Source organism: Pristiophorus japonicus, chromosome 9, assembly GCF_044704955.1.
Source record: "Pristiophorus japonicus isolate sPriJap1 chromosome 9, sPriJap1.hap1, whole genome shotgun sequence".
NCBI lineage: Eukaryota > Metazoa > Chordata > Chondrichthyes > Pristiophoridae > Pristiophorus > Pristiophorus japonicus.
Genome location: NC_091985.1, coordinates 109,913,552 through 109,925,880, shown reverse-complemented (window position 1 = coordinate 109,925,880; position 12,329 = coordinate 109,913,552). Strand labels below are relative to the sequence as shown.

Below are 12,329 nucleotides of genomic sequence, written 5' to 3'. Positions count from 1 at the left end.
GGCTCCACCCACAGAGCTTAAGGACAATGTGCGCCGGGCCACATTCACAAGTTAAAACGGGGAAACTTTCAACTTTTTTTTTGGCATAGTCGGGCCCAAAAAAAAACAGGCATAACTCTTCAAATATGCCAAGAAACTGCATTGGGGAAAATTGAGCCCAATATGAGGTCGGATGAACCAATCTATTGTATTATTACGTATCTCCTTTCAAATCATCCATGACTATGTTTAACATCTGTATTTTAAAGTAAGCATCAATGATCAGTACATCCTGTTTCTGGGACCTGTGCTACATCAGGGTCTGCAGGGATTAGAGCACTGACAGAAAAGAAGTTGCTGGCCTAGGTAACTAACCTTCCCTGCAGTACGGTTACATTTCTCCACCCAAAGATTCACTTCCAAGCAGTGCTGACGGAACCTTTCAAAGCACTTGCAACATTTAAAAAAATATTCAAGAACAATCATCACAGCACTTAACAAGATTTAATGTACATTTATTCTTAACATGTGGAACATATAGTATAAAGATTTTATACTGAATAAATGATATTCATTAAGCCAGAGGAAAAGGAGGAATTTACATCAAGTTTTTAACTACATTATTTGAAATACAAATATGCTGATTCGCATCACTGAAAAATTTCTGAAATTGTGTTTCTTCATTTTTTTTAAATTTCTGATCATTACCTTTTCCACACCTTGATTATGAAGCAAAATGTGATCAGCTGCTCTCCTTGAAATAGAGCACGACTTTATACATACAGAAACTTGTACATCACCCTCATAGGAGATATGGCCAAAAATATATCATAAAAAAAATAATTAAAATCTACCACTTTCTTTAAACCTTACCACATCATGGAGAAAGAAAAACTGTAAACCTCATTCTAAAAGAAACAAAAAAAACAAACACAACAGAAATAGTTTGAGGGTATGTGCAATGTACAACTTCTATATACATTACAGCCCTTTGGCTGTAGGAAAAAAATATCAAAAGATAAACTGAGTGAACTAAGAGACGGCTGAGGACTGTCATACTGTGGAGGGTCAAGGAAGGTATGAATATGACAGTATCGTGAGGAAGCAATTTGTGTTTGTTATCGCTTTCTCTCCCTCCCCCCAACCCAGGTCAACAGTTTATTTGCTGCTAGACTAATGCATTTTAATTTCTTCTGTGTTTTACAGTGGACTATGCACACCTTCTTTTGATCCCCTACACCTAGATCACTAAGTTCTATTGCACAGCGCTTTCTGTGGTGTGTACATATTTCCAATTATTCTGGTGCTTTTTTTTTTTCCTTTTTTTTTCCTTTTTCTTTTTTTAAGTGGTAAAGAATATTTAATTGTACAATGTTTGCCACATTTCAAAATTCACCTTTTTTGCTTCCAAAAATATCATACAAACATGAAAGAAACACCCAAAGGGAATCTAGGGATAAAGATAACCCCGACTGTACTAGACAGCAACTTTGGTTAAAAAAATGTTTTTAAAAAGTACTTATACACATAGACAGCAAATATTTATTTCCATCTTATATCTGACCGAATTGACTACCCTTTTAAAGCCCAATTTCTTTAGTAAATGGGGCAGAGGAGCAAAGATTATTTTTGTTGTTGGATAAATAACAGAAACAGCCAATCAAATGCAACTTCTTTGTCTCCACTCACACATGCTTGGCTTCCCACTTCTGTCATAACTGACCAATCATGAACAGTGTATCACAAATGACAGATGCAACCATAGAGTCCAGAACAGATGATATAGAAATATCTAGCAAGCGACCCTCATGTAAAACAAATTCCGAGCGGTTCTCTTCTACTCTAGCCATGGCAAGCAAAGCCTTGGCTGCTCGACACATCATGTGCGCACTGGTTGGCTCAATGGGCGGAGGCTGCATGTGCATCAGGTTAGGTTGACTATGCTGAAGTTGGGCCACAGTGAGGCCGTCCTCAAGGAAGCTGATCAGGTTGCTGATGCTTCCTTTTTGCACAGCAATAGCCCTTGCCACCAACGTGTCCCCCTGGGAAAAGTTTGACAACAGAGCAACAGACATTTCTCGGCAGACTGAAATTCTCCGGTCTCCCACATACCTAACCAAAGTAGCATATAGTTTCTCCTGACGGCTGAAAGGGGGAGTTGCCAGGATGAGATCCACATTATTGTCCTGAATGCTGAGTTTACATAAGGTCTCCAACACAAGTCTCTGCGGTGACAGGACTGAATTAAGTCCCACTGTTGGGAAAGGATCCTGGGCTTCTGCTGAAGGGCATACCATCCAGTGTAGCAAGCCATCCAAAATTGGCAAACAAATGCTTTCTGGGTATATAGACAGGTCCAGCTGCCCAGAAATGTTGGCTAATGTAACTAAGGTGTTCTCCCGTAAAACCTCAAGGCAATCCCACCACCATTCGTCTTTGTTGCAAGCTACCCCTTCGTCCTCTTCTTCCTCTTTCTCATACGTCCGCGGTGTTCGCTTTCTTTCTGGATGCTCATGATGAAGCAAAATCAGCTTCCCCAAAATGAGTATTAGACCTGAATGCTTTGACATTTCAGCGTCATTCCCAGGTACAAAAGACAAGCTACGAACTATATTTGATACACAAATACAACGCTTTGCCAAAGAGTCCCGCCAGTCAGAGATTGTGCAAAATGGAGTCTCATCACGGCTGCAAGGCTCATCCTCCAATAACGTTATATTTCTGTGTTTTGTTGCTTGGTGGATGCCAAAGAGAAACTTACGGCTTTTTATCTCAGAAACCGAACCATCGGAATGGTCTTCTGGCAGGGCTCCTGGCCGAGCTGACAATACATCATCTATCGTTGCTGTGATACTCTTTTCTGGCTGCTCTTCTGTATTGATGTTTTCATTGTTTTTGTGTTCTTCTGTCTTTTTCTCTTTACTTGGGATGCTCAAACACCCCATCACCCTCTTGCGTGATAGCATTTCCATTTTGCTCTCAAAATGGGTCTGAATATGCTCTGTTGTGTCACCTCCACCAATTCTCCAATGGAGCAATCCACTGTCAAACTCCTGAACTCGGCCAAATTTATTTGTGCGGTCAACTACAAAAAGATCCTTCTTCTTCACAATCTTCAATGGCAGCCTGTCAAATTTACTAGCTTGTTTTGGCTTTTCAGCATCTGCTTGTGAATCATTTGCTACAAAGTTTACTCGGCTGTCTTCACTTTCCGATTGGCCACCTTCCTCTTCATCTTCATCTTCCTCTTGGTTGTTGTCATCATCATCATAGTCATCATCATCATTGTCATCATCAATTTCATCTTCCTCCTCCTCCTCCTCCTTCCTAATATCATCCTTGGTATGGTTATCATCTTTCTTAAATGCGCCTGGATCAAGGAGAGCCTTCTGACCTGGATCTCCAACCTCATACTCTCTTAAAATTCCAAATATTTCTATCAAGCATCTTCTGAAATATTCTACCAGAAGCTCCAGGAAACCAGACAACTGTAACAAAAACAGAAATAAAAGGACTTAAATTCAGAGTTCCAAGCATATTCCTTCTGCAGTTACTTAATTTACGTATCAGCAACAGTTCATTTTAAAATATGGGCTTTCAAATATGCCTATGTGATCTGCATTAGGATCCGAGGGTGTTCGTGAGGTCATTAGATTTCTGTCATGGTCAACTATATATACTGGGCCAGGTATACCATGTGCTCGAAGTGCAATGTTTCGATATTCTATATATTCTCTTCCTATTTTTCTATATTTGTTGACTTTAGTAGCATGTTATTTTTATTGGTGTATTTATAGTAATAAAAAAAGTTCTTCAATTATAGCACTTTTTTGGGTAGCTGACAGTCTTTCAGAAATTGGGACAGGAGTATGTCAAAATTTACAGCGGTTCTCCATACACACAATTTTGAAAGCCACTGCAGCAGAATTAAAACACAATTACTAGCTTTTCAGAGTTGAACAAAAGCATTTCACAAATGTTTGCAAAGTTCACCTCTGAAGAACTAAATATAAAACAGGAAAAAAAAACAAGATACACTGATAGATTTTGGGACACTTCAGGTCAAGAATACACTTTCCACAATTACTTTGAAGTAAACTTTGAAGTAAAAGGTTTGAGGGACTTGTTAATAACAGTGCTCATTAGAAAAGCCACTTTAGGAATATTCTGCAGAATTAGCTGATACATCTGTACCACCCACTTCTCACAGCAGCCAGTATGTAAGAACAATGTTTTTAGTCAAGGTTCACTACTATGTTTCTTGTCTCTGTGCTTTCCCAATGGTTTGGTATGATACGTACAGGCTGTGAGTGAAAAACTGCTTCATTGACCCGTACAGGTCAGTTGAGCAGTTCAGCCCGCTGATGGCTAGGAAACACGGTTGTTTGCACCTCCGTTTACATGCCTGTAGATGCATAGTCTCTAGAAGCCACTCCATTGCTTTTTACTTTAATAGTCAATGCCTTATAAAACTGTAATAGAAACAGAAAATGTTGGAAATACAAACCAGGTCACTCAGCGTCTAAAGGGAAAGATAGGTTGCCATTTCAGGTGGGATTAGACAACAGAACATGTGCATTTTTTTCCTTTATCTGTGCTATAAAATTGTTCATGTACCAGGCATGAATATATGGTTTTGCATGTTGAAAGACAGCTGAAAGGGTACCTCCCCCCACATTGCTGACTCCAGCATCAAACCAGAGCAGAATGTCTAGAGATGACATAATTGAAGGGAAATATTTAAAATAATATCAAGACAGTATTACAATACAATGATTTCAATACAATGATTATTTAATTGATTACTGAAATGAGAGTATTTAGATACATTAAATCATAAACATCTAGCCTGTTTACAGCCTATTGTCATGCTCAATGAACAACAGAAACACTTTCTGTCTTTCATAAATATATAAGTAATAAAACTGTAGTCAAAGGGTGGGGCTGATTAGGGGACCAAAAGATGATCTTGTGGAAGCAGAGGACATGGCTGAGGTACTAAATAAGTATTTTGTATCTGTTTTCATGAAAGAAGAGGATTCTGCCAATGCTGGTAAAGGAGGAGGTAGTAGAGAAATTAGATAGGATAAAAATAGATAAAAAGGAGGCATTTAAAAGTTTGGCAGCGCTCAAAGTAGAAAAGTCATCCTAGGTTACAGAGTGAGAGAAGCTCTGGCCACAATATTCCAATCCTTCTTAGATATGGTGGTGATGTCAGAGGACTGGAGAATTGCAAATGTTACCCCCCTCCCGTTCAAAAAAGGGGAGGGGGATAAACCCGGCAACTACAGGCCAGTCAGCTTGACATCGGTGGTGGGGAACTTTTAGAGTCAATAATCTAGGATAAAATTGTCGCTTGGAAATACGTGGATCAATAAATAACAGCCAGCATGAATATGTTAAAGGCAAATTGTGTCTGTCAAACTTGATTGAGTTCTTTGATCAAGTAACAGGGAGGATTAATGAAAGTAGTGCAGGTTAATGTTGTGTATGTTGACTTTCAAAAGGCATTTGATAAAGTGCCACATAATAGCAAAATGGGATTAAAGAGACAGTGGCAGCTTGGATCCGAAATTGGCGAAGGGACAGAAAGGGAGGGGTAGTGGTTTTTTGGACTGGAGCAAAGTATACTAGGGTCAGCCCTCCAGGGGTCAGTATTAGGACCACTGCTCTTTTTGATATATATTAATAACCTGGATAAAAAGCATAATTTTCAAGTTTGCAGATGACATGAAACTCAGAAATGTAGTAAATAGTGAGGAAGATACTAGATGACTTCAGAAAGACAGACAGATTGGTGAAAACAGACACATGGCAGATTCATTTTAATACAGAGAAGTGTGAAGTGATGTATTTTGGAAGGAAGAATTAGGAGAGGCAATATAAACGAAATGGTACAATTTTAAAGGGGGTGCAGAAACAGAGAGATTGGGTGCTTACATACATAGACCTGCTGGGCCAAATGACCTGTTTCTGTACTATATATTTTATCCTTAAAGGTGGCAGGACCAGTTGAGAAGATTGCTAAAAATGCATACTGGATCCATGGCTTTATAAATAGCAGCATAGAGTACAAAATGAAGGAAGCTATGCTAAACCTTTGTAAATCATTGGCAAGGCCTCATTGTATTGTGTGTAATTCTGGGCACCACATTTTAGGAAAGATGTTTAAGGCTTTGAAGAAGTGCAGAGGAGATTTACTAGAATGGTACCAGGAATGTGGGACTTCAGTTATCTGGAGAGACTGGAGAAGCTGGGATTGTTCTCCTTAGAGCCGAGAAGGTTAAGGGGAGATTTAATAGAGGTGTTCAAAATTATGATGGATTTTAATAGAGTAAATAGGGAGAAACTGTTTCCACTGGCAGGAGGTTCGGTAATCAGGTTTAAGGCAGTTGACAAATGAACCAGAGCAGAGATGAGAATTTTTTTTACGCAGTCAGTTGCTATGATCTGAAATGCACTGCCTGAAAGCATGGTGGAAGCAGATTCAATAATAACATTCAAAAGGGAATTGGACATATATTTACCTAGAATCTACAACACAGATACTGGCCATTCGGCCCAACTGATCTATGTTTCCTCTCATCCCTCTTCATCTAATCTTTTCTGCAAATCCTTTTATTCCTTTCTCCCTCGTGCTCATCTAGCTTCCCCGTAAATGCACCTTGTGATAGCGAGTTCCACATTCTTACCACTCTTTGGTTCAAAAAGTTTCTCCTGATTCCCCTATTACTACGTCCCTGAAGGGGGAAATTTTCAAGGCTATAGGGAAGGGGTAAGTGAGTGGGACTAATTAGAGAGCTTTCCTTAGGCACAATAGCCTCCTTCTGTGCGGTATGATTCTATGATTCAAATTACATTTTTCTTTCAGTATTTTTGTCCATTAGCTAGTTAATAAACTGAAGCCCCAAAATACTACTGCGTGCTTAAGGTCAAATGCGCACAGACTATTTTACCATACCCTACCAGATAGCTTGACAACTTGATCAATTTAAATTTATAGTTGCTCATTTTCTCAATAATGAATTAACTGGCACAGCCTTAGTGTTGCAGGACTTCCATTAGTAAGACGTCAAAACACATGGCTGCACACTGTTTCACATTTGTTGCTGCACTCTACTGTTTCATCTCGTACCCTTCTTGGTTTTGACCACAGTATCTTGACAGGACAATGAAGAATACTACCATCTGACTCCATCAGTTGGAAACTGTACAATGGAATTAATCATCACGTCAAAACCCAACTAGCTAGTCTAATTTCTCTGATTTCTGCAGCCGAAAAGGACTTGCAAATTATAATGGTTGCAGGAGAACCACAGAACATACAAGTTTACATAAAAAGATTACGATATAGTAGGCAAGGAAAATAATTCTACAGCTACTGACACTACAGATCGGACTTTGAGAGAAACAGGCAGTCTTTGTTCACAGGATTAAAACTGTACAACAGAATGTCTTAATTACAAGGAATTTCACTTACCTGGGAGAGGTTGAATGTGGCTACAGTGCTGTCATCATAAAGTAAGATGTTGATGGTGTCCAGAGCCCAAGTGCTTTCAGCTAACAGACCAGATTTGAGGGACATCATAACTCGCCATGCCTCTGGGGCTCCTGCAAAATCATTAATAGATCAAGAATAATGTATTTGTAAGACCTGTACTTTGAATTTTCCAATGAATCAAATTAACATCAATTGTTGGTATATCTGTATTTTAAATAATGAAAGGACAGGCATATAGCTGTCAACATCAGGGAAATGTTAAGAATGGGATTCATGATTGTCAAGAGTGGCGTAAACCCATGAAGTATGATAATATATTAATGACATGGATTTGGGTATTCAGAGTTTGCAGATGACATGAAACTTGGAAATGTAGTAAACAGTGAGGAGGATAGTAACAGACTCAGGAGGACATAGACAGACTGGTGAAATGGGCAAACACATGGTAGATGCAATTTAACACAAAAAAGTGTGAAGTGATTCATTTTGGTAGGAAGAATAAGGACTAAACGGTACAATTTTAAAGGGGATGCAGGAACAGGGAGACCTAGGGTTATATGTGCATAAGTCTTTGAAGGTTGCAGAACAAGTTGTGAAGGCTGTTAAAAAGGCATACAGGATTCTTGGCTTTATAAATAAAGCATAGATTACAAAAGCAAGGAAGTTATGGTAAACATTTATAAAATGCTGGTTAGGCCCCAGCTGGAGCATTGTGGGCAATTGTGGACACTACATTTTAGGAAGGATGTCAAGGCCTTAGAGAGGATGGAGAGGAGATTTACTAGAATGGTACCAGGGATGTGGGACTTCAGTTACGTAGAAAGAATAGAGAAACTGGGACAAAAACAGAAAAAGCTCAGCAGGTCAGGAATCATCTGTGGGGAGAGAAAGAGAGTTATCGTTTTAGGTCGATAATCTTTTGTCAGAATGCGTGAGTATTTCCAGCATTTTCTGTTTTTATTTCAGATTTCCAGCATCTGCAGTATTTTGCTTTTGTATTAGAGAAGCTGGGGTTGTTCTCTCCAGAGATAGAAACATAGAAACATAGAAAATAGGTGCAGGAGCAGGCCATTCAGCCCTTCTAGCCTGCACCGCCATTCAATGAGTTCATGGCTGAACATGAAACTTCAGTACCCCCTTCCTGCTTTCTCGCCATAACCCTTGATCCCCCGAGTAGTAAGGACTTCATCTAACTCCCTTTTGAATATATTTAGTGAATTGGCCTCAACTACTTTCTGTGGTAGAGAATTCCACAGGTTCACCACTCTCTGGGTGAAGAAGTTTCTCCTCATCTCGGTCCTAAATGGCTTACCCCTTATCCTCAGACTGTGACCCCTGGTTCTGGACTTCCCCAACATTGGGAACATTCTTCCTGCATCTAACCTGTCTAAACCCATCAGAATTTTAAACGTTTCTATGAGGTCCCCTCTCATTCTTCTGAACTCCAGTGAATACAAGCCCAGTTGATCCAGTCTTTCTTGATAGGTCAGTCCCGCCATCCCGGGAATCAGTCTGGTGAATCTTCGCTGCACTCCCTCAATAGCAAGAATGTCCTTCCTCAAGTTAGGAGACCAAAACTGTACACAATACTCCAGGTGTGGCCTCACCAAGGCCCTGTACAACTGTAGCAACACCTCCCTGCCCCTGTATTCAAATCCCCTCGCTATGAAGGCCAACATGCCATTTGCTTTCTTAACCGCCTGCTGTACCTGCATGCTAACCTTCAATGACTGATGTACCATGACACCCAGGTCTCGTTGCACCTTCCCTTTTCCTAATCTGTCACCATTCAGATAATAGTCTGTCTCTCTGTTTTTACCACCAAAGTGGATAACCTCACATTTATCCACATTATACTTCATCTGCCATGCATTTGCCCACTCACCTAACCTATGATTAAGGGGAGATTTAATAGCGGTGTTCAAAATCATTAAGGGTTTTGATGAGAGTAAAAAGGAGAAACTGCTTCCAGTTACAGAAAGGTCAGTAACCAGAGGACACAGATTTACGGCAATTGGCAAAAGAACCAGAGGTGACATGAGGAAACATTTTTCATTTTTACACAGCGAGTTATGATGATCTGAAATACACTGTCTGAAAGGGTGGTGGAAGCAGATTCAATAGTAACTTTCAAATGGTTAGTGGATAAATACTTGAAAAAGAAAAATTTGCTGAGCTATGGGGAAACAGCAGGGAGTGGTCTAATTGGACTGTTTCCAAAGAGACACAATGGGCCAAATGGCCTCCTTCTGTGCTGTATTGTTCTAGGATTCCAAGTATGTTTTTGAAAAAAATGAGTGACACACATCAAATAGATCACTTTATTTAAAGCAAAGGGAACTTGTTGGTCCTTATGAATATGTGCTGGAGTCCCCTTGTAGGTCAGGCCAAGAGTTACATTTTTCTTTTAAATGGGCCACAAAAAAGACTAGATTTCCTTAAAAGGAGGAAGGTTTTTAGTGTTTTGAGCTTGCCTTTTAGTAGAAGTGTGTCATTCTAAATTGCAGTTGCTCTGTTGGCACGTTTAGATTGTAGAATCACTTCAGCAGTGGTTGTGCAATATTGTCTTAAACTTCAGGTAGGTGGAAGCCACTCTACTGAATTGTGGGGCAAATTCCACAGTAGGTGCATCAGAGACACAAATAAGCATGTGCAATTTTTAAGTTCTGATTGGTAACTTTGCTTCCGTCTGTAGCTGAGGAATGTGCGAGGGGCCAGTGACTGCTTTACTTGTCAATAACGGCAGGCAAAACTAATGCCAGTGGCTAAAAAACATGGCCACCTCTTTATGGCACAACTGTGCCTGGAGGCACCTGCAGAAACATAATCTCATTGAATGTCAGAACAGGCTTGAGGGGCTGAATGGTCTACTCCTGCTCCCACATTTGGTGGTTCCTGCGTCCTTTGGAGATAGCAGTGCTTCCTTGTTCACTGTACTGTTAATGCTGTTGCAATTATTGAGAGTGGCAGCTCCGTACTTGTGGGAGAGTCTAGGACAATGGGACATAACCTCAAAATCAGAGCCAGTCCATTCAGAAGAGAAGTTAAGAAACACTTCTTCACATAAAAGGTGCTGGAGCGTGGAACTCTCTCCCACAAAAAGCAGTAGGTGCTAGTTCAATTAATAATTTTAAATCTGTGATTGATAGATTCTTGTTAGCAAGAGTTATTATGGGATATGGAGTCAAGACGGGTAAATGGATGAGGATACAAATCAGCCATAATCTCACTGAATGGTGGAACAGGCTCGAGGGGCTGAATGGTGTACTCATATTCTTATGAAAGGATTTTACAAGACAGCTGTCACATTGTTGGCATGTACCATCAGGTTCAGATGCCAGCCTGCCCAGGGCAACACCCAATCTCAGTGCTGGCAACAATAGCTGTTTATCAGCTGACCCAGGAGGCAGGGTCTCAAAATGAAATCTCTTCCCAAAGGTGAGGTTTTTTGCTACTGATGGTACTGGTGTCGGGTTGTTTACTGTACTTCCTCTAATGGCAAGACTGCAAAATAGATAAGAGTCGGAGTTTAGGTAAAATTATTGCGCAACAGAGAGTGCTTTTAAGACTAAGCATGTAATTATGCTACCGGGCTGAGCAATTTAGGCTGAGTTGCAGAGAATCAGATTATAGGCCTAAACAGGCTGTAAAAAAAAAAAATCAGTCTTTACAAGGCTCTAGACCAATCCTGATTAAGATACACATGAGAAATAAAACATAACCAACTTATGCTTTTGTTTAAGCAAGCTCATTTGGTCCATAATCATTTAAAATCAAGTTCCATGTCCTTCTGAAGCCTGTTAAATAGTTGTATGAACAGGGTCTTCAATGTCGTTAACAACAGTATTGGTTAACATAAGAAACAATGAATCCTTCATTGCTGGGATTTATTTGGGCAATCGTGTTCCAACCAGACTTCAAAGCTACTCTACACCAGAAACATGTCTTAACCGATTATCTTTTTCATTCTGATTATTTAAAAACACACACAATCATATGATTTTTATCAGTGTTTTTTGAGTTGGGATGTGGTATCTCCAATACTCAAGGATATCAGATTGCACCTGTATAATTGTTGAGTCATTTTAAAACACATTTTCTGGTAATCTAAGACTAGAGAAAATTGCTCCAAAAGAAGCAAAAGTAGCATCAAAAGGCGAGGTTTAGAGATGCTGCCCTTCAGGTGCTTTTAGATGGAAGGAAATAGTGAATTCACCTCTGTAAGGATAAGGGATGCACAACCAACAAAATATGCAAAGCATGGGAGTAGATAGCAAAGGTGCCATGCACTTAGGATGAAGTCGAAGGGATGTTTCATGCTAGAACTGCAGGGCAAGTAAGGAATGCTACTCAAAATTTTTCAACTACATTTTACACGAACAGGACAGAAGGCAACACCTAACATTTATCTCTATCAATATCATTATTCTGACAACACACATGAATTGAAGTATTCCAATGAGAATTCCAAAGAAAACAAAGAACAGTAATGAGAAATGAAAAAAAGACCTGATGCTCTTAGCTTTCACATGCTCTTTCTTTACATGGAATTAGCTATACTCAGAGCCTTCTAGTGATCATGTGATACATGGGGGGAAAAAAAGTGACCAATGCATATTAACTATATGTATGAACAAGCCTGAAAGATCCATCAGAAATAAATATACACAAAATATCTGTTGCCACAACATGAATTGGCAAGCGGATAGGCATTAATGTGGTAGTGGTTCAGCAAGTAAGTTTATAGAGACAACACTGTACCAACTATCATGGAAGAGATGATGGGGTAAATTTTGCCTCTGTTACTGGGCACTGGGCATCGACTGGGCGGACCGCAAAAAGGTAAATC

The 12,329-nt window shown here is 39.7% G+C and overlaps 1 protein-coding gene across 7 annotated transcripts in view; it reads right to left on the bottom strand.

The window, feature by feature from the left end:
* Nucleotides 1–206: 206 nt before the first annotated feature.
* The window catches only part of arid1b (AT-rich interactive domain 1B), a 646,010-nt gene continuing 633,887 nt past the window's right edge, over nucleotides 207–12,329 (bottom strand). For all 7 annotated transcript variants that reach the window (XM_070889678.1, XM_070889679.1, XM_070889680.1 and 4 more), the window contains 2 exons: nucleotides 7,460–7,590; nucleotides 207–3,467 (listed from right to left, as the gene is read on the bottom strand). In XM_070889678.1, the coding sequence (XP_070745779.1) occupies nucleotides 1,692–3,467; nucleotides 7,460–7,590 (1,907 nt within the window). In that variant the 3' untranslated portion in view covers nucleotides 207–1,691. The remainder of the gene's footprint in view (nucleotides 3,468–7,459; nucleotides 7,591–12,329) is intronic.